General features: G+C 36.8%; 1 protein-coding gene across 1 annotated transcript; it reads left to right on the forward strand.

Moving 5' to 3' along the window:
* The first annotated feature begins 1258 nt into the window (after positions 1 to 1258).
* Positions 1259 to 20390, forward strand: LOC101012275 (cytochrome P450 2C3-like). The gene is made up of 9 exons (XM_003919119.5): positions 1259 to 1441; positions 5664 to 5826; positions 7262 to 7411; positions 9153 to 9313; positions 10573 to 10746; positions 11680 to 11821; positions 12867 to 13054; positions 17358 to 17499; positions 19714 to 20390. The coding sequence occupies exons 1-9, from the start codon at positions 1259 to 1261 to the stop codon at positions 19893 to 19895; spliced, it is 1485 nt and encodes a 494-aa protein (XP_003919168.2). The 3' UTR covers positions 19896 to 20390.
* Positions 20391 to 21518: the final 1128 nt, after the last annotated feature.

Here is a 21518-nt window from a genome sequence, read left to right on the forward strand (position 1 = left end):
AAACTTATCCACCACGATCAAGTTGGCTTCATCTCTGGGATGCAAGGCTGGTTCAACATATGCAAATCAATAAACGTAATCCATCACATAAACAGAACCAGTGACAAAAACCAGATGGTTATCTCAATAGATGCAGAAAAGGCCTTTGACAAAATCAACAGCCCTTCATGCTAAAAATTCTCAACAAACTAGGTATGGATGGAGCATATCTCAAAATAATGAGAGCAGATTATTACAAACACACAGCCAACAGCATACTGAATGGGCAAAAACTTGTAGCATTCCCTTTGAAAACTGAGACAAGAAAAGGATGCCCTCTCTCACCACTCCTATTCATCATAGTATTGGAAGTTTTGGCTAGGGCAATCTTTCTGTCTTTCTTTTACTACTTCTTTTTTTAATTTTAATTTTAATATGTGTTTCTTTCTTTCAATATGATGCATCATTTTTTTTCCCCTATGATAAGCCATTGTGGCATATCTGGCATGAATCTGAATAACAGTTTGAGAAGAGTTAATATTAATTTTTCTTTTAAATGTTTGACAGAATTCTGTAGTTAAGCCTAATATCATGCCCTGGGCTTTGATGCACAGCTTGCAATTGATTTAATTTCTCACTCTATATTTATGTGTTATATTTTCTATTTCATAATTTAATATTAGGAAGGTTGTATGTCTCTGGAAATTTATCCAATTATTCTTTTATTAAATTTAGTTACATATAGTTGTTCATATAACACTTATGATCCTTCTTGTATTTCCTTTTTAATATTATCTGAAATGTCTCTTTTTACTTCTGTTTTATTTATTTTGAGCCTTCTCTCACTTCTTTTTACTTCAGTATTCTTGCTGTGTTCATATCAATTTTCTTTTTTTCTTTTCTTAAATACCACCACACTTTTTTTTTTTTTTTTGTTTTGAATTATTTCTCAGTCTCTCATTGTGACATTTCTGTACAGTGGTTATTATTTCTTTCTTTTCTATTAATTTTGATTTTATGATTTTTGCTTTTACAGTTGAGTAGGTTATCATTTAGTTACAGCAATTTTAGTTAAACTTAAGAACTAATCAATATTAAATTAATTTTGTTTACTTCTACTCAGAAGTATGCAAAGTCTACAAGGTGTGTGTACTAAAGATAAAAAAAATCAATCATCCAAAGTTCAAAGTCTTAGTACATAATTGGTGAGGAGCTTGCACTTTGGTTTACAAAATCTTTAGATTCTTAGCTTTCAACTGCGTTTTCAAAGAGCCCATCAATGGATCTCTTCATCATCCTGGTGATTTGTCTTTCTTGTCTGATTCTTCTTTCTCTGTGGAACCGGAGCTATGCCAAAGGGAAGCCTCCCCATCTGGCCCAACCAACTCCTCTGCCTTCCATTATTGGAAATAATAATATTCTACAGTTAAATAATAAGAATATCAGCAAATCCATAAGAATGGTGTAAGTATGACTAATTCTTCCTTTTTAGTTTCTGCAGTGGAGTAAGTCAGATATCCTCTGCTAACGGGAAATATATGTCCCTGCAGATACCAAAGTTTTAAAGAGATGCCTCTTATAGAGAAATGTGTGTCCATTAGGGACACCCAGATATGCCTCTTTATAACGTAGACATAGAAGAACATGCAATTGTTGGCTACATCCAAAGAAATGAAGAAATCAAAGTTTGAGGCAAGGCAATAAGTGCTACTCCAGAACGATGTTTCAACTGGTGCTAAGCAATTATAGACTGTATCACCTAAGAGAAATGTTGGAGATAAATGCTTGCTACAGCGAAAACTAGCACTCCAGGTGCAAAAGTTTTCTTCAGCAAGGCAATTTACATTTCTTCAGATGGGTGCTGCCTGCATCAACAATCACGCATCACAAGAGTATACTGGAATAAAGGAGAGTAGGGAGGTTTTATCTCTACTATCAGAGTCTCTCCTACCTCTGTATCACTCACCCCATGGACTACGGTCAGACCACACAATCTAAGCTGACCTGATTAGCTATTTGTGAATATTTTCTTAAATAAGGAAGGGAAGGGAGATGAATTACAGTGGTGGGCCATGAAGTCTCAAAAGAGTGGAAATCGGGTGCATGAGGGCAACTGGGCAACAGAGGAAAGTTTACTTCATCAGTACTTCGACGGGAAAGTAATCCACGCAAGCAAGGAGGCATGAGAACCGCTAGAAAGTCGAGTTTGAGAACAAAAAGAACAAGGAAGGCATCAGCTAAACCTTTGAAGAGAAATTCATTTTATGCAAGGAATATGGGGGCTTCCATTTATATAGGAACTCATTTCAATTATGTAAATTGTCAGATTTCTTCATTGGTAGATTAAACAATTAATACATCATCAGTCATTAGTACAAGAGTTCATTTGCATATTTGAATCAGATATAACTTATATACTAAGTTTTCTTGTATTGTATATTGTTGATAGCCCAGTTGTTTGTGAAGAAAATGTTTTTCACAATTCCTTATTGACATCAAAGTTTATCAGCAGTTCAACATGGCAGTAGTTGCTCAAGATGTGTCATTCCTGCCACCATTGGAACATTGCCAAGATCATTGATCCATGTTATGATTGTTGACATTTCCAGGAGCAGAAATTCTTTGTTGATATTGTAATCCATAGGTTGTTTTAACTCTTCTTTTGCAGGTGTGAATGCTAGAAGTGAAAATGGAACAGCTTTTAGTTTTTAAATAAGCACTCACTATAAAAATACAGCACCACATTTTCATAAAAGCATATATGCGAATTGAAATCAAGGAATTACTAAGTGTTCAGATCTTCATATATTTCAGTTCTCAATAAAACGAGTCAGTAACTTCTAATCTAAGTTAAGACATATATATTAGCAGTTGCTGCTCTCTAAAATTGAAGAATGATCTGAATCTGTCTTCTCTTAAGAAAGCCATTGGAATACTACTGCTTCTGGAAGCTCATTCTTCCTATGCCTTGGCTTTGAATTTAAAGAGGTCAGCACCCCAGCTCATCTATTACTATTTAAATCTCACAGATTTAAGCAGGATTGCAAACCTCAGGCTTTTAATTTCCATTTCCTTGAAGATGTAACAAGAAAGTTTTGCACAGGTTACTTAAGTACACCACATTTTCTAGAAGTAATTATATATCTCCTTGCATGATGCATGTGAGTTTCAATGGCAAAAGAAAATTTAAAGTGACCCTATCATTAAGGAACTTACAGTTTAGAGGATAGGAATACATTTATGAAACAACAATGCAAGTAAAGATATGATTACAAACTGTGTAACAGGGACATGGTAGAAAGAGACCATGTAATTTCAAGGGACTAACCAGTTAGAGGAGAATTCAGCAAAGGGTTCTCTGAGTAATTGAAGTTGGAGCTGATAATCATAAGAATGATTAGGAATTAAACATATCAAATATCAACAAAACCTAATTTCACATGTTTTCAATCTGGGGGAGAATTGCTTCTGTTGATGAAAAGAGTCAAACTGCAAAATACTTGAAGAGATTTATTCTGAGCAAATGTGAGTGACTATGACCCACGACACAGCTGTCAGGAGACACTGATATATAACACATATGTGCCCATGTGGTCAGGGCAAGCATGGTTTTTATACATTTATACGTTTGAGTATGTACACATGAGACTCCTATCAATACATTTAAGGTATACATTGGTTTGGCCCAGAAAGGTGGGACAACTCGAAGCAGTGGGAGAGGGGCTGCTTCCAGGATATCCAGAGTTTAAAATTTTGTGATTGACGCACAGTGAAAGAGAGTTATTGTTAATAGGAGAGGAACGTCTGCCAAGTGATAAGAGCTGTGGGGACCAAGGTTGTTTTATCATGTATGCGATGTGAAGCCCAGCAGTCTTCAGAGAGAATAATATCAGATGGTGTAATTACTTATCAGAGTTAAGGTCTGCCTTTAATGTTGCCAAATGTCAACAAGGCTTTTGCTGAATTCCAAAACGGAAGAGGCTAGCAAGTACGTTCAATGCCCCTCCCATGAGATGGCACACATGAATCAGTTTTCTTTCAGGTTAAATTCTGGGAGGACCTTGACCTAGAGAGGAGTGGAAGTCTGCTTCTTAAATTGCTGGGTGGTAAGGCAGGAGCCAGCCAGCTGGCGGTGAGAGGGGTGCTTTGAATTTTATTTTTGGTTTACACTTCTCTCCCTAAGACCCTGAAAAGAGGACAAAAGTGTTTGTAGTTCAGAGAGTAAGTAAGAATATGGTACAAGCTGAGAGTAGAGAGGGAAGCAGGGGACAAGACATGCAGGCCTTGCATGGATGTAAAAAACACTTGTTTTTATCATAAGATCAATATGGGCCAAGCCTGGTGGCTCACACCTGTAATCCCAGCACTTTGGGAAGTGGAGGCAGGAGGATCACCGGAGGTCGGGAGTTCGAGACCAGCCTGACCAACATGGAGAAACCCCATCTCCACTCACAGTAAAAAATTAGCAGGGTATGGTGGCACATGCCTGTAATCCCAGCTACTTGGGAGACTGAGGCAGGAGAATCGCTTGAACTCGGGGGGTGGAGGTTGTAGTGAGCAGAGATCCTGCCATTGCAGTCCAGCCTGGGCAAAAGAGTGAAACTCCATCTCAAAAAACATGGAAAGAAAAAAAGAGCAATGTGATACCATTAACATGCTTAAAGGACAGTCAGGTTAACATCTTCCTTGTGAAAAGGTCACTATAGTTTGTAATATGAATTTTTAGGTCAGCAAAAGGAGTTCTACAATAGAAAAGTTGAAATATTGTAAGTCCTATATCATTCAGGATACCACATAAGCTGATATTACAGAAAGATGATACTGAAAGAAGATAGGAGATTATTTCTATCTCACATAAGAAAGTCTAGGTGCTTGCTGTCAGCTTGCCTCTCCTCCATGATGTCATTAAGAGAACCAGTTTTGTTTTTTTTTTTAAATCTTTGTAGTTCTAGTATCTTCTGCCTCTAGACTATTTTTCTCATTTGCATAGTCATAGTAGGGGCATCTCCATGCTATTATTTCAACCCATGGGCAGAGGCAGAAATGAAGCGGAAGCAATTGTCTGTTATGCACAAATGTCGAATTTTATCACAACACTGTGCTTACATGAGTTCATGGAATCTGAGTCACATGGCTGCATCTAGCTTTGAGTGAAGCTGGGAAATATGTATGGCCACACTCCTATGTTATCATGCATTATAAAAATATGGCAGTGTCTCTTGCTAAAAAACAATGATCAAGAATGAACAATGACGGACAATTATTAGACTACACATGAAGCAAAGCAGATGGACTTCCCTTAACCCAAAGAAGAAACACAGAATTTACTGCAATTGTAAGAAGATAGGAGAAAGTTGGTACAATTATTAGTTTGGCATAAAAATTTAATAAAATAATAGGAACAAAATGTATAATATAGCCCCTGTGATATAGTAGGGGCTGAACAAGAAATAAATATTGAAGCTGATACTAACACTAATAGAATTATTACTAATAAAGTGATGATAATTACTATTGAAATACTTTTTTCTTATCAAATAATTGATTCTAAAGTATTAAATTTTATATAATAGGTGGATAAGTATTAAAACATCTTTCTGGCAATATTAAAAATATTTCCCTAAGCTATCTACATTTTATTTTTGAAATTTATACTTTATTTGCATCTGCTATTCTTTTTGCAGCTAGCAAAAGATTATGGCCCTGTGTTCACTGTTTATTTTGGCATGAAGCCCACCGTGGTGTTACATGGATACAAAGCAATTAAGGAAGCACTGATTGATCAGGGAGAAGTATTTTCTGGCCGAGGGAGTTTTCCAGTGATAGAAAAAATTACAGAAGGATTCGGTATGCTTCCCTTTGGGGTATGTGTGTGGGTTTGTAAGTTGTAAAAACTTGAAAAATTTGAAGAAATTGAGAAATCATAAGTATTTAGAAAAATTTATGAAACACACTTTTCATATTTTCTACCTGAGGTTAAGCATAATTTTTCTATAAAGGATCATTTAAATAATCTATATTTAAAATCTGTGAAAGTGACACACTGTCCCTGTTAAACATTAATTCAATGATAACAAGCCATCTAACCACTAATTTTTTACGAATTTGTTACAAAGAGAAGTTCATCATAAATTATGGTCAGTTAAAAAAATAGAAAAACAATAGAGAGATGAGAGAGAGAAGGAATATTACTGAGTTATCTTATTCACCAAATATTTTGCTGCCGGGTCTTAGTCATGGATACCCAGAGATTATTTTAGGAAAATTGAATGGTGTGCATGGAACCACATCAGTTTGGAATATTTCTATCCTTCCCTTGAAATATGATTCTAAAAAAGCATGAGCACTATTAGAATACAACAGAAGACAAAGCATAAAGTAAACATATGTTCTGAAAAGATCATGGAGAAACATGATCAGAGTATGAGTATGTATCAGAATTGATATTAGAAAAAGCTTTTTTGATTAAGTGCTGGAAATTTCTTTTATTTGTTTTTGGAGCTAGCCTTAAACTGTCAAGTCTTCTGGTGGATCACAGGGTTCTGGCAAACGGAGATATGACCTGAATGGGGTCCTGACCTCTTCTGCACTGTTCTCTAAGAGGCTCCCTGGAAACGTTTCCTATGAGCTTATTTTTTCCCCTTGATCTGGTCTTGACTCTGGCAGCCTAATATTGAACTTCTTTGATGTTTCCTTCCACATTTCATGGGAGAGATTTAACAAATAGAGGGGAAATGTTGAAATGAGACTAGCTGTCTGTTTAATGACTGTACCCCTTATCTGAGAAATGATTATCAGGAGATATTTTTCAATGAAAAAGTGCTGTCTCACATTCTCCTGATAATTCCCTCCTCTTGTTATTTCTCTTAAAATTAACTTACAATTTGAAAAGCCAGCCCTGAAAATTTAAGCTATGACCAGGACTCACCATGTTTATTGCTGCAGGATCATGAGCAAGCATTTTGCCTTTATGATTTTTAGCATCCCATAAAACGGGACAAAGCCTTCAGTTTACAGAATTATTCTGAGGTTTAGTGCAGCTGGTGGATTAAGAATGATTTAGCAATATGCAAAATTAAGAATCCTGACAGTTAAATAGTAGTTTAGGTTCAAAGAGGAGGCAGGTGTGATGAAGGGTTCAATGGGAATCCCTGAAGCTGACACCATTATATTTACATCCCTGCTGAAATGTCAATATCATCTCCTGATATGAGAACTGTCAGCTCGTATTCATAACAATGAAGAATATTTTCTCTCTCTGTTTTTTCTTTTGTGTTGATAGGAGTTATTTTTAGCAATGGAGAAAGATGGAAGCAAATCCGGCGTTTCTCTCTCATGGTTTTGAGGAATATGGGAATGGGGAAGAAAACAATTGAAGACCGAATTCAAGAGGAAGCCTTGTGTCTGGTGGAAGCATTAAAGAAAACCAGTGGTGTTTATTTCTTCATATAATTAACACTAATAGTTTGGGTAGAACAAATGGTATTGTAAATAGACTACAAAATATGATGATGGCTGAAGAATCATAGTTTACTTTTTGCTCACATAACAGTAATTAGGAGGTGAAGTGTTTGGAATAACAGTCTTTTTAGGTACCAGGTTAATTGTGCTTTGATATCTTCAGCAAATGTCTTTCAATATCATCAATGATTCATATCTCTGTGTGATACAGGAAGGAGAAAAGAGCAAGTTAAAAAGCAAATACTTTAGGCCAGGCATAGAAGTGGCACACGTAACGTCTCTCATGTGTGCCACTTAGTAACAGGGCCACACTTAACTGCCAGAGAAGCTGGAAAATGTGGTTTACTCTGTGCACAGGAAGAAAAGAACACGGATTTTGGCAATCAGCTGTCAGTCTTGGCCACATATGCTTAAAAAATTAGGTAACTTTTCTAGTAAAGTGTTTAAGAACAATACAGGGGTTGCCAACTACCACCAAAGTGTGGGGCTGCCATCCACCCCTCATAATAGAGTGTGGATATGAAGAGATGGTACTGCAGCAGCACAGATCTCTGCGGTGCTTAGATGTGTGTGTGCACCTGCAGGGCTGGGAGAGGAGGTGGAAGAGAAAGGTCCAGGCAGGACAAGCAAGGGGTAAGATCATAAGATATATGTGGTTTTATAATGTCATGTATTGAATGAATATTTTTGTGTGTTTAACTTTTAAGTGTTTTTCAAGAACAGTATTAGCTGGAAAGTACAGTAGTCCTTTATTTTGGACACACCAGGGTTTATTTAACTAATCCTGTGTTTTGGCCAGATAGGTTGATTCTAGTTTTTCCTGCTCTTAATATACAAAAGTACAACTCATATTAATTATTGTAAATCTCTGACTACTTTCTTTGAATAAAATTTGGAAATAGAATTAGTCAAGCAATGAATATTGAATTTTGGCACATATTATCTGTGAAATTATTTGTATACTTAATTTGTATTGAAGCAGAACTTGTTATTAACTCGTTCAACTTTTCCTGTGGTGGCTATTACCCTTCTCTCAACTCCCTGACCTTTAGTCATCCAAAATCTACTTGATTCCACTTTGTTGTAGGGACCTCACACTCTTGGGGAAGCCCATTTCATCACTAATAACACTAACAGTTTTAAGTTATTTCCACAGGTTGAGGAGAGCTAATTTACGTCATAACTTCTAATTTTTGATCTGAGCTTGCATTGTCTTTCTAGAGTTGTGGTGTTGTCACCACACAGAGGCAGGAGGGACCTACCTATCATCCAAAATCTGGTTTAGATGATTACAATAGGGACGCCACACAAACACCAATAGGATATGAAAGGTTTGTTACTCACATAATGTTGCTTTCAATGAAGATCAGGCTGACACCCAACCAGGTCCAAAATGACACTGAAAGAGCAGCAGGAGGATAGTGGCATGAGGTTTTCATGGCAATTAGGGTTTAGGGCTGGGTTGAAGTTTCCTGTGTGCAAGTCAGGGCTTGGGTGGCTTAAACTGTCTATTAGTGCTAACAGAGAGAACTGTTACGTACTTTTTTTTTTTTTTTTTTTAAGGCATTTGAAGTTTATAGTAGTGGTGGCATGTCCAGGTAGTTTCTATTACGGAAACATCTTAGAAATCAATCATTTCCAATTATTTTAAGCAGTCAATTTTAGATTTATATGAAAATTGTGTATTAACTTCTGACTGGCATTGTTTGTAGCATCTCCCTGTGATCCAACTTTTCTTCTGGGTTGTGTACCCTGTAATGTCATCAGCTCCATCATTTTCCAGAATCGTTTTGATTACAGGGATCAGAAATTTCTAACCTTGATGAAGTATTTTAATGAAAACTTTGAAACTGTGAGCACCCCCTGGATACAGGTAAGGCCAAGGTTCTTTTTAGAATGTGTAACAGTTTTCAAGCTCATCTATAGCTCATGCCTACCCCATCTCTCTGCCCTATTTAAAAATGTCCAAAGCAATGCTTATCAAACTATCATTTGCAACACATTAGTGAGTTATCAAATCAATCTAATGTGATGCAATAAAATTGAAAACATGAAGTAATGTAGAATAGAAAAAAATACATAATCTCAGAGTGCTACATTTATAGCAAGATTTGTTTGGATGAAACTTTTTTGTTGTTTTTTTAAGATCCTCAGATACAGAGGGTAGTGATTTAAGATGTATTTCTTATTAAAGTACACGGTCAGAAAATGTCAGTAACCTATGTTTTACAATCACTAACAACTAAAATTCTATACTGATCATAAGTTCCTGATGTGACCTACCTTCAAAGGACCCTAGAGAAAAAATAATCTAATGTCTCTTATTTACTGGAATGGGAAACTGATCCAGAGCTATTAGGCATATTTTTCAAAATAGCCTAGCTAAGACAATGAACATCAAAATCTAGAATCTAGAATTCCTGATTCCTGATTCTGTATCTAGTTTGATTTAAGCTACAAGCCTGAATATATTATGTTGATGCCTTCCAAGGGTATTAGGTCATTAGGGTGTTGTCTAAATTAAAGCATGTTCTGTAAGCTCTAGGACCAGCAAAAACATGAGTCAGGAAAATATGCACATTCTTTGCGGTGGAATATTTAAATTATATATATATGTGTATGTGTGTGTTTGTGTTTTTTATACATATGTATACGCTAAGTGATTTGGGCACTTTCTTAATCTTTCAGATGTACTGTTTCTTCATTACCACAAATGAGTATGAGTCTTCAAAATTTTTAGAGTATCCCCTGGTAAAACATATATTGTGTATACTGGTGCAAACACAGGGTATTAGCTCCGAGATCACTAGTTTGGTGTCTTCAAATTGTTGATTAACCTTATGAACTTCAATTTCCTCATCTAAAGAGAGGTGACAACAAGGGTAATTTCCTGACTTCCTTCAGAGAGTTATGGTTAGGAAATCAACGTGATTGGCCTTGAAGTTGCTTTGTAACCTGTGCATACTGTCTCTGCCTACTTTTTCAGTGATCTCTCCTTCAAATTCAGAATGCATTCCTGTGCAGGAAGCATGTCTATTCATCTTTATCTACTTAGCATATAACCAGTGTCTGATAAATGATAAGGACCAGTTTTTGGTGAATGAATTAATGATGGATTCTTCCTTCTTTCAGCTCTACAATGCTTTCCCCTTTTTACGGGTTCTCCCAGGAAGTCATAATGTGTTATTTAAAAATTATGCTCTCCAAAGAAGTTTTATTTTGGAGAAAGTAAAAGAACATCAGGAATCTCTGGACATCAATAACCCTCGAGACTTTATTGACTATTTTCTGATTCGAATGGAAAAGGTACAATGTAATTCTGATTTGCTACTTTATCTTTGTGGGTGTTGTGACTCATTGATATGCTTTGATTTTCCCGGTGAAACTGAGATATGAAAACAAATGCTGTATCCTAAAGTGTATTAATTGTTTATGCAACATATTACCTGTGTAAGCCATATTGCATGTCTCTGGATATTTCTAAGTTTTCACCCTAAGAGACTTAGGCTTTATGTTTACCATGTTAAAGCTGGTTCTTTATCTGGGGGCAGATCAAAATATGCAAACACACACACGCACACATCCATTCAAGACTGATGATAACATATCATGGTTCTGTGAAGAGAAGATGTATCAAATGAGGGAACACAGGAATGGATAGAAACCCAGACAGGCTTACTTTTGAGAAATCTCTAAGATATATTCATTTACAGATGAGGTAGGTTTGAGGAAACTTTGACTTAAACAGGGAGGAGAAAATAGATCCAGGAGATGATGAGTATAGTAATCAAGTTTGTGAAATTTTCAAAGAGGCTATAATGATTGTAATTGAAGAGCAGTCTTGGGTGTAATGACTGATGGAGTTGTAAATACTGCTGTAGTTTGGGTGTGATTAGTTCAAGAAACATGAATGAAAAATTAGACATGATGAAATAGACATTAGATGCTAGAGTTGACAGTGATTAGCAGTGATGACTTAATCAAAAGTATGTTTAAAAAATTACAAAGGAACTGACTGGCTCTAGTGGGTTAGAAATTGAAGATTCAGAAAGTACTTGAATGTTTGTGAGTCCGATGCTATTTTAAATTTGAAGCAATTCTAACAGTTCACCTAATATTATCTTCACCCATAGCACACTCTAAAGTCGGGCTTAATTAGCCAGGTACTGATGTTGTACTGAATAGTATAGTGTTACTTGAAAAGCTTTTTATTAAGTAATTTTAACATGTCATTGCTAGGAAAAACACAATAAAGAGTCTGAATTTACCATGGACAACTTGGTTGCTACTATATGGGATATGTTTAGTGCAGGAACAGAGACAACAAGCACCACAATGAGATACGGACTGTTGCTCCTGCTGAAGCACCCTGAGATCTCAGGTATGAACAGATGATGGGCAGGATCAAATTTCAGGTAGAAGCGGACAGAAAATACTGATAACCACCCCACCATTTACCTGCCAACACAAGGTACAACAAAATTTCTCATCATTAGTACATCTACCTACCACTGGGTGGATTCAATTCAAATTAGTTCCTAGTATAAAAGGAGAATAAAATGTTTAAATAATGATAGAGATTTGAAGAGCAGAGGCCATTATTCTCCCTGCGATGGTATAGGATTCTTGATTTGGTTTGGAACAGATGCAGCAGTGTGGCATTGTTATTTTGAACAATGAGCTGTAGACTTCAATAGCGGTGCCTTTGAGTTCTGATTCTACTAATAGGTGGCTTGCTTGACCTGCAGACACATGATTACTTTCCATATCTGTGGTCCCTTATCTGTTCAAGGGGATAATATGGGAAAGACCACATATTCCCTGAGCATCCTTAGGAAACTATTTACTTCTGTGGACTTGTTTCTTTGTAAAGTACATGAAATTATACCTACCACATAGAAGTTTTTTGAAGAATTATAAAGTAATATAATGAAGAGTGCAGTGTGTCTGTCCTATATTATTAATACCTTCTGAATAAATTTTAACTTCTTAAGTTTTTGTGCTGAATCAAGTTAATATCTCATTTCCTGAACTGCACTGTGTACTTCTTAGATTATTGAAACTTAAATATTTAAGATAAAATTGAAATACACAAAATGGTTAAACTACAAGGTCTTCAGTGATTCTTCAGGATCCCAGATCTCTGAGTCTGTCAAGAAAAAGTACACAGAGTAGGGAATCAAAGTTGAAGATTGAATGTCATGGTGCAATTGTATTTCATACCTGCATACCTGTGTCTAATGATCTTTCAATTTGCCCAAGAAATGTAAACTGTGTGTCCTTTTTTTTCTCTTGTGGAGGTAGTAACACATAATTTTCCATCATTGTCCCATCTCCAACTACAATGGGACAATGATGAAGGGATCCTACAAATGGTACCTCAAGTTTTTTTCACTTCTCATAAATTCTGACTCCTGCCTTGCCAGCTAAAGTGCGGGAAGAAATTGATCATGTGGTCGGCAAAAACCGAAGTGTCTGCATGCAGGACAGAAGCCGGATGCCCTACACGGATGCCGTGGTGCATGAGATCCAGAGATATATTGACCTCGTCCCCACCAGTGTGCCCCATGCAGTGACTCAAGACATTCGGTTTAGAGAATACCTTATTCCAAAGGTGAGAGATATTATGTCTATACCCTTCCTTAGGTGTCTTAGGCAATCAAATATCATAGCAGTAGAACTGTAGATTGCCTAATCTACAGGTATGGCATAGTCATAACTCAGGCATCCTACCCTGTAACCACATACTTCTTTCCTTCTAGTTTTTGATACAAGTTTCTAAATATGAAAGTGCCTAGACTCCCACAGGATTTTCCATGCTTTGATAGCTCCACACTCTGCCTGTCCATTAGCCCAGTGTGCTATCCTGTCCCTTCCTTTCAATTTTATGTTTTATTACTCTTACCAATTAACCTGTATCCTATATCCCACCCCTTCTCTACTGTCCCTATGACTTACTTGTGAAAAGTCCAACATAAAAGTCTCCTTCCTCCCTGCCTGATTATTGGCTACTGACCTGTGCTGGAAAAGACCATGCAGCCCAGCAGGTTGATATTGTTATCATCAATGCCAAATGTGGTGGTTTAATTGTCATCAATGCCAAAAGTATTGTCAATCTTACCCAACAATCCTGCTTTATAATCTAACTCAACTTGCTTCACCATACTCCACAATGACTTTCAACCTTGAACTCTTGTCAACCTTTCATTATCTTACTTTTAATAGGTGACCTACTCTTCCATCTCACAGAAAAATTAGTCACTGGAAGTGGACTCCTCTAATGCTTTCCATTAGATTTACATACTTGGCTACATTTACAACCTTTGATTCTCTTTCATGTCAGTTACTGTGACAGATGGGCTTTCTTTTGTTCCACTATAAGCTGTTTTAACTGTGGCATGGATCCCTTCTCTCTTACTTTTTCAATTATCTTTCTTAAATAATTATTTCTTCTTCCTTCCTCATCATCTTCTTCCTTCTTCCTGGCTCCTTTTTATCAGCCTGTGAGCATGATCAATTCTCTTTTATTTATGATTGACACCTAATAATTGTTCATATTTTTAGAGAACAACATGATGTTTAGAAACATGTATGAGTTGTGTAATGATTAAATCAGGGTAATGAATATCTCGATCACCTTGAACATTTATTTATTTATTTGTGATGAGAGTGTTCAAGAACCTCTCTATTAGCATTTTGAAATCCATTTGTATTAGTCTGTTTTCATGCTGCTGATAAAGACATACCTGAGACTGGGCAATTTATAAAAGAAAGAGGTTTATTGGACTTACAATTCCACATTGCTGGAGAGGCCTCACAAACATGGTGGAAGGCAAGGAGGAGCAAGTTACATCTTACATGGATGGCAGTAGGCAAAGAGGAAGCTTGTGCAGAGAATCTCATTTTTAAAACCATGAGATATGAGACCCACTCACTATCACAAGAACAACATGGGAAAGACCTACCCCCAGGATTCAATCGTCATCCACTGACTCCCTCCCATGAAATGTGGGAATTGTGGGAGCTACAAGATGAGATTTTGATGGGGATACAGAGCCAAACCATATCATTCTGCCCCTGGCCCCTCCCAAATCTCATGTCTTCACATTTCAAAAGCAATCATGCCTTCCCAACTGTGCCACAAAGTCTTAACTCATTTCAGTATTAACTCAAGAGTCCACAATCCAAAATCTCATAAGAGATAAGGCAAGTCCCTTTGCCTATGAACTTGTAAAATCAAAAGCAAGTTAGTTACTGCCTAGATACAATGGGGGTACAGGCACTGGGCAAATACAGCCATTCCAAATGGGAGAAATTGGCCAAAACAAAAGGGCTTCAGGCCTCACACTAGTCTGAAATCCAGTAGGGCAGTCAAATCTTAAGGCTCCAAAATGATCTCCTTTGACTCCATGTGTCACATCCCAGTCATGCTGATGCAAAACAGGTTCCCATAGTCTTGGGCAGCTCTGCCCCTCTAGTTTCTCAGGGTGCAGTCTCCCTCCCAGCTGCCTTCATGGGCTGGTGTTGAGTTTCTGCAGTTTTTCCAGGCACATGGTGCATGCTGTCAGTGTATCTACCATTCTGGAGTCTGAAAGATGGTGGCCCTTTTCTCACAGCTCCACTAGCTGGTGCCCCAGTAGGGGCTCTGTATAGGGACTCCCACCCCACAGCTCCCTTCTACACTGCCCTAGTAGAAGTTCTCACTAAACACCCTTTGGAAGTCTCCAAAGCTTGAGGCTTGCACCCTCTCAAGCCATAGCCAAAGTTCTATGTTGACCCCTTTCAGCCACATGTGGCATGCAGGACATCAAGACCCTAGGCTGCACATAGCATTGAGACCCTGGGCCCAGCCCATGAAATCACTTTTTCCTTCTAGCCCTTCAGGCCTGTGATGGGAGGGCTACCACAAAGGTCTCTGACATGCCCTGGAGACATTTTCCCCATTTTCTTGGTGATTAACATTCTTCTCCTTGTTACTTATGCAAATTTCTGCAGCCAGCTTGAATTTCTCCCCAGAAATGGGATTTTCTTTTCTATTGCATTGTCAGCTGCAAATTTTTGAAACATTTTCCATTTGCATTTGAAACTGAATGCCTTTAACAGCACTCAAGTCACTTTTTTTTTTGAGATGGACTCTCGCTATATCACCTAGGCTGGAGTACAATGACATGCTCTCAGCTCACTGCAACCTCTGCCTCTTGGGTTCAAGCTACTCTCCTGGCTCAGCCTCCCGAGTAGATGGGATTACAGGCATGCACCACCATGCCTGGCTAATTGTTGGTCAGGCTGATCTTGGACTTCTAACCGCAGGTGATCCACCTTGGCCTCTCAAAGTGATAGGATTATAGGCATGAGCCACCACACTGGGCCTACTTGTATTTTGTTAAGATTTTTTGCATCTATGTTCTTCAGAGACAATGGCCTCCAGTTTTCTTTTCTTGTTTTGTCTTTGATATTAGGGGAATCATGACCTCATAAAATGAATATGGAAGGATTTCCCCCTTTACAATTTTTCAGAAGAATTTCAAAAGAATTTTTCTTGGAGTGTTTTTAAATGTTTGGTAGAATTCAGCAGTGAAGCCAAAAATAATAGTCTTTGGCTTTTCTTTGATGGGAGATTTTTATTACTGATTTAATTTGTTATTCAATTATTATCATTTTCAGATTTTTTATTTCTTCATGATTCAATCTTGGTACATTATATGAGTCCAGAAATTTATCCATTCCTTCTAGATTTTTCAATTTGTAAGCATATATTTGTTCATAATAGTCTCTAATGATCCTTTGCATTTCTGTGGTCCAGTTGTAATGGCCTCTTTTTCATCTCTTGTTTTACTTATTTTGGTCTTCTCTCTTTCTTCATAGTCTAGCTAAGGGTTTGTCAGTTTTGTATATCATTTCAAGAAAACCAAAACTTTCTTTCATTGACTTCTTTGTATTTTAGTTTCTATATCTATTTCGTATTTTATTGATTTATTCTATAATATTTACAATTTTTGTCGTTCTACTTATTTTGGATTTGGTTTGTTTTTGGTTTTTATAGTTTCTTAAGTTTCAATGTTAGATTGTTAGTTGAGATTATCCTCTTTTTTGATGTAAAGGTTAATTGTTTTAAACTCCATTGTTAGTACTGATTCTACCATATTTCATAGATTTTTGGTATGTTGTACTTCCATTATCATTAGTTGCAAGAAATTGTTAAATATTTCCTCTTAATTTTTTCATTACCTCATTGGATCTTTATAAGCATGTTAATTAATTTTTAGGTATTTGTATATTTTCTGTTCTTCTTGATTGCTAGTTTTATTGTACTATTTTCAGAAAAAAATAGTTGATTTGATTTTAAGTTTAAAACTCTGTTAAAACTTGTTTTGTGACTTACCATACGATCTATCCTGGAGAATGTTTCATATGCTGTATAGAAGAATGTGTATTCTGTAGCTGTTGGGTGGACTGTACTGCGTGTGCCTGCTAAGTCAGGTCAAAAGAACAGTTTAACACCACTGTTTGTTGTTTGATCTGTCTATTGCTGAAAATAGGGTATTACGTTCTCTACTATTATTGTTTTGAAGTCTATTTCTTCCTTTAGGTCTATTAATATTTGCTTCATATATTTAAGTGCTTTGATGTTGAGTTCATGTACATTTATAATTTTTATACCCACTTGATGAAATTCCCCTTTATCGTTATATGATCACCTTCTTTGTCTGTTTATACAAGTTTTAATTTAAAGTCATCCCTTGGTATTCATGGGGAATTGGTTGCAGGACTCCTTGTAGATATTAAAATGTACATATACTCAAGTCCCATAGTCAGCCCTGCAGAATTCATGCATACAAAATGTTGGCCTTTCCTATCCATGGCTTTTGCATCCCATGAACACTGTATTTTGATCTGGTTTATCTTTTTTCTTTCAGGGCACAACAATCTTAACAGATCTGACTTCTGTCCTGTACGATGACAAGGAATTTCCCAATCCAGAGAAGTTTGACCCTGGCCACTTCCTGGACGAAAGTGGCAACTTTAAAAAGAGTGATTATTTCATGGCTTTTTCAGCAGGCAAGCAAGCTTTTTATGTTCACATCAGGGGTCATGTAAGATAAGGAAGGACTCTGCATGGAGGCTGCTCTGGGCTGAACAATTTGCCATTTGCATAAGGTCAGAGGCACCACTCCCAAAGACGGTTATTTCTCATGGGACTGGTGACTGCGTTCATAGATTCTGCTTCCTGGTCCACTACGTAGGTCATTAAAAGTTCCTCCTAGAAGTCCAGTTCTAGTAAAACTTTTCTCATTTACCCTGAGAAGCCAGTTCACTCAATAAACTTCACTGAGTACCTTATATATAGCAATGCTATGCTCAGGTGCAGGCATACAAATGTGAATAAATATTAGATCTTTAAGAGAAGGGAAAACAAATGAACAGGTAATGAAATTCCAAGATCACAAATGCTATGCTTGAGGTTTCTTTGGGAGTCCAGAGAAAGGGAAGGAGAGAGAGAGAGTGAGAGCGAGAGCGAGAGAGAGAGCAAGTTTCAGATGATGTATTTGAGAGGGATAGGGGCAGAATAGTTGTAAAGTAAGTGAAATTTTCTTGCAATAAATCACATTTGAGTATCTTCCCTCAATTTTTGATGGTCCTGGAAAGAAACATGCAGCAATGTCAAAAAGTTTAATAAAAGAGAGTTTAATAAAGAGATGGTTTTGAGAGGTCTGGGCCAAACAAGGGGAGTAACAAAATGTGGGGAAGAACTCAGGACTAACATCAGCAAGAAGATGTTACAATCCTAGATCAAAAGATTCAAAGGAAGGAGAGTGTTGCTGGCACCTGAATAATGAGCAGATTCCTCATCAAGAGAAGCGTCTATAGGTAGAGGAATGTTGCCACTGTCAAAACTAACCTGACAGGGTAGGATGGAGGGAACAAATACTCTGAACTTTTCAACATCTGAGCCTCTGAATGTATCCAGAACCCAGAAGGGAACTACCTCCTGGGTTAATGCAGTTCTTAGAGGTCAGTTTCCTGGGAACAGAAAGGCACACGAGATAAACACAAAATGGATCTGGAAAGAGGAAGAAATGGAGAATATTCAGCACACTTCAAAGAAGTAGGAAGAGGATAGGAGGGTAGAAGACGTTTCCAACAGAAATAACTGAAACAGAGACAAAAATAAGAGATTTGTTCCTGTTTAATTATATAATAAAGTAAGTGTAGAGCAAGCCTTGATGTTGTGTTCTCAAGATTATGTGCATTGCCCAGAGATAATCTGAAAAAAAGCCATTGCTATGTGACTTCTTATCTCCTTTTGTATTTTGGAGTCCACTATTGCACCGTGAGCCTGCTCAACATTTCTATTCATTTCACATGGCTTGCAGGCCAGCTCTTGTCCTGACAGTGGGTATTACTGTGTGTATTATAAGATCTAAGGGTTTACCTTAAGAATTTATATTCCAGTTTGTAGAACAGATGAATAATTTACAGTTCATGTGAAATGTAGTGTATTAGAAGCATTAATGAATGTTGTGGAAAACAGATGAGAGTGTGAATTGTATGTCCTGATGTATCAAAGAAGATTGCATAGAATAAATAACATCTGAGCTGAATCTGGAAGAATATGGGGACTATTGGCAGGCAGAGCAGAGTAGGAGACCATTCCAGGTAGAAGAATACCTGGAATCTGAGAGGAATCTTGAAATTGCCAATCTGTTTTGGGAGTGGTGAATCATTAGTAATGGCTGGGGTGAGGGGAACTGGGTGGAAGATGTGGAAAGAAATGATGCCCTAAGAATTGCCTGTGGCCACTTGGTGACATTTCTTTTTATACCTGGCAATAATAAGCTCTTGACTATCTTTTTAGAGCATGTATGTGGCAAGATTGATTATCCTTTAGAATCCAGATAAGGACAAATAAATCTATTTGTCAAGTCTAGGGTCAGAAGTATATGGAGAAGTAGATACAGTGTTGTGTATCATGCCAGTTGGGGTAGATGTGTGTGTGTGTGTGTGTGTGTGTGTGTGTAAAGATGTCACTGGCAAGCTGCAACACAGCAGTTCCAATGTGCATGGACAGAAAAGATTTTTTTCATATAGTACATTCACAGAAATATGTGCTAAAGAATAGAAAAGAAACCAGGTTTGGGTGTAAATAGAAAAAGTTGTAGGTTCATTAGTCATTCATTAATATATTTCTTCATTCCACATTAATTTCAGCCTCCCTGTGTGCTAACTCAGCTAAAGAATTAAATGAGTAATGATCTTGTGTGTAATTTTTAGGAAAAAGAATTTGTGCTGGAGAAGGCCTGGCCCGCATGGAGCTGTTTTTAATCCTGACCACCATTTTGCAGAATTTTACCTTGAAACCTCTGGTTGATCCAAAGGATATTGACACCACCCCAGTTCACAAAGGCTTTGGCACTATACCACCCTTCTATGAGCTTTGTTTCATCCCAGTCTGATGAAGTGTCTGGCTGCTAGATTGCAGAGCAAGGCCCTTCAGTCTCTTGTGAAAAATGCAGATGTTTCCTTGCCTGTGTGTCAACCATTATCTCTCCTATCTTAATAGGAGGAAGGTCATCTCTGAGCCCTATCTCTTTTGATTGTATCCATCCTCCAAAATCCATTCCAATTTTCCCTGTATGAAAGAAAATTTATTGTTTCATTTCCAATAAAATTATGTTTGTACCACAATCTTAAGATCATATGCTACATTTTATCTGTAGTCATATGAAATGGATAGCACCCTATAAATGCCATATTTTGCTTTGCTACCACAAATGAGAAATCAGAAATTATTGCGTGAGATTTTAAAAAAATGTTAAAAGTATTAAAACATGAGCTTTATTAATCTCTCACTCCTATCTAACTGTCTAGGCAAATGATCTCTTGACAGATTAGCTTGTATACTTTCTTTTTTCCCCCCGTGGCTATTAAAATATAATTACATGTACATACATGCATGTGTTGGATATATATGTTGTGTATGTGTTTATTTTAGCATGTATGTGCATGTGTATAAATGCAGGGAGAAAAGAAAAGAAGGTCACTTTAGCCAAAGGGAATGACATGATATAAACTTGAATTAGCCAGTCTGTCCAAGGTTATCCATTCTTTTCTCCCCCAGTGGTTAAATACACACACACAGGGACACACACAGATGTACAGACATATTAAGGCAAAGAAAAGAGGAACATGTATTTGAATATACACAAACAGAAATATGTGTATATGTGTGTTTATGTGTATATGTAGAATATAGCTGTAATTTGGAGGCGACAGTTGTATAATAACATATAGATATTTTAAAAAGCAACATAAAGAAATGTAGCTCATAATGTCCTATTTAATGGCTATTCCATATTTTCAGAATTATTTCCAGCTTCAATGATGTTTAGATTATTTTTGAACTGTTGTTTACTACAAGTGCTGCTATCTGCATACATCTTATATTCTTATTTCTTTAAGGTGGTTTTATAGATAAAAATGGCTGCACCATAGTGTATATAATCTTTTACTTTTCATAAATACTGGAATATAGTTCACTAAAACTTATATATGTGTTTACTTTTCTAACATGAGTATAATAGAAAGACTATTTCCCAAATCCATGTAAATACTGAAGATTGAATTCTTTGATAATTTTAGCAATTTTGGGTTACCTTTCATGGAGTTTTCAAATAGTAAATCCTTTCATCTGCAAATAATGTTTCACTGTAACAACGAGAAGTTTTAAGAAATAGCACCTACTGAAAATCTTTGTCAATATCTGTTTCTGTCTCTGCTCTTTCCTCTCAGTTACCCATTTCTCTCTCACATAGACACGCAAATATGTATTTTTATGGAAACTGATAAAAGTTGTAAAGATTTGTGGAGACAGAATAACAGACAGTTTAGGAAATTCATTTGGCAAGCCCGATATTTTATGCAATTTATCTGTTGAAATGATTGCTGATTTGAAATCAGTAGCTGAAAGGCTGAAATTCTGGCTATAAAATTTCATTTAGAAACTTTAGAATTGGGAAATAATTTCTGGCAAATTCCCAGAGTTAGAGGAAATTAAATGGAGTACAGAACTTTTCAAG

The sequence above is a fragment of the Papio anubis genome, chromosome 11 (genome assembly GCF_008728515.1).
Source record: "Papio anubis isolate 15944 chromosome 11, Panubis1.0, whole genome shotgun sequence".
Classification (NCBI taxonomy): domain Eukaryota; kingdom Metazoa; phylum Chordata; class Mammalia; order Primates; family Cercopithecidae; genus Papio; species Papio anubis.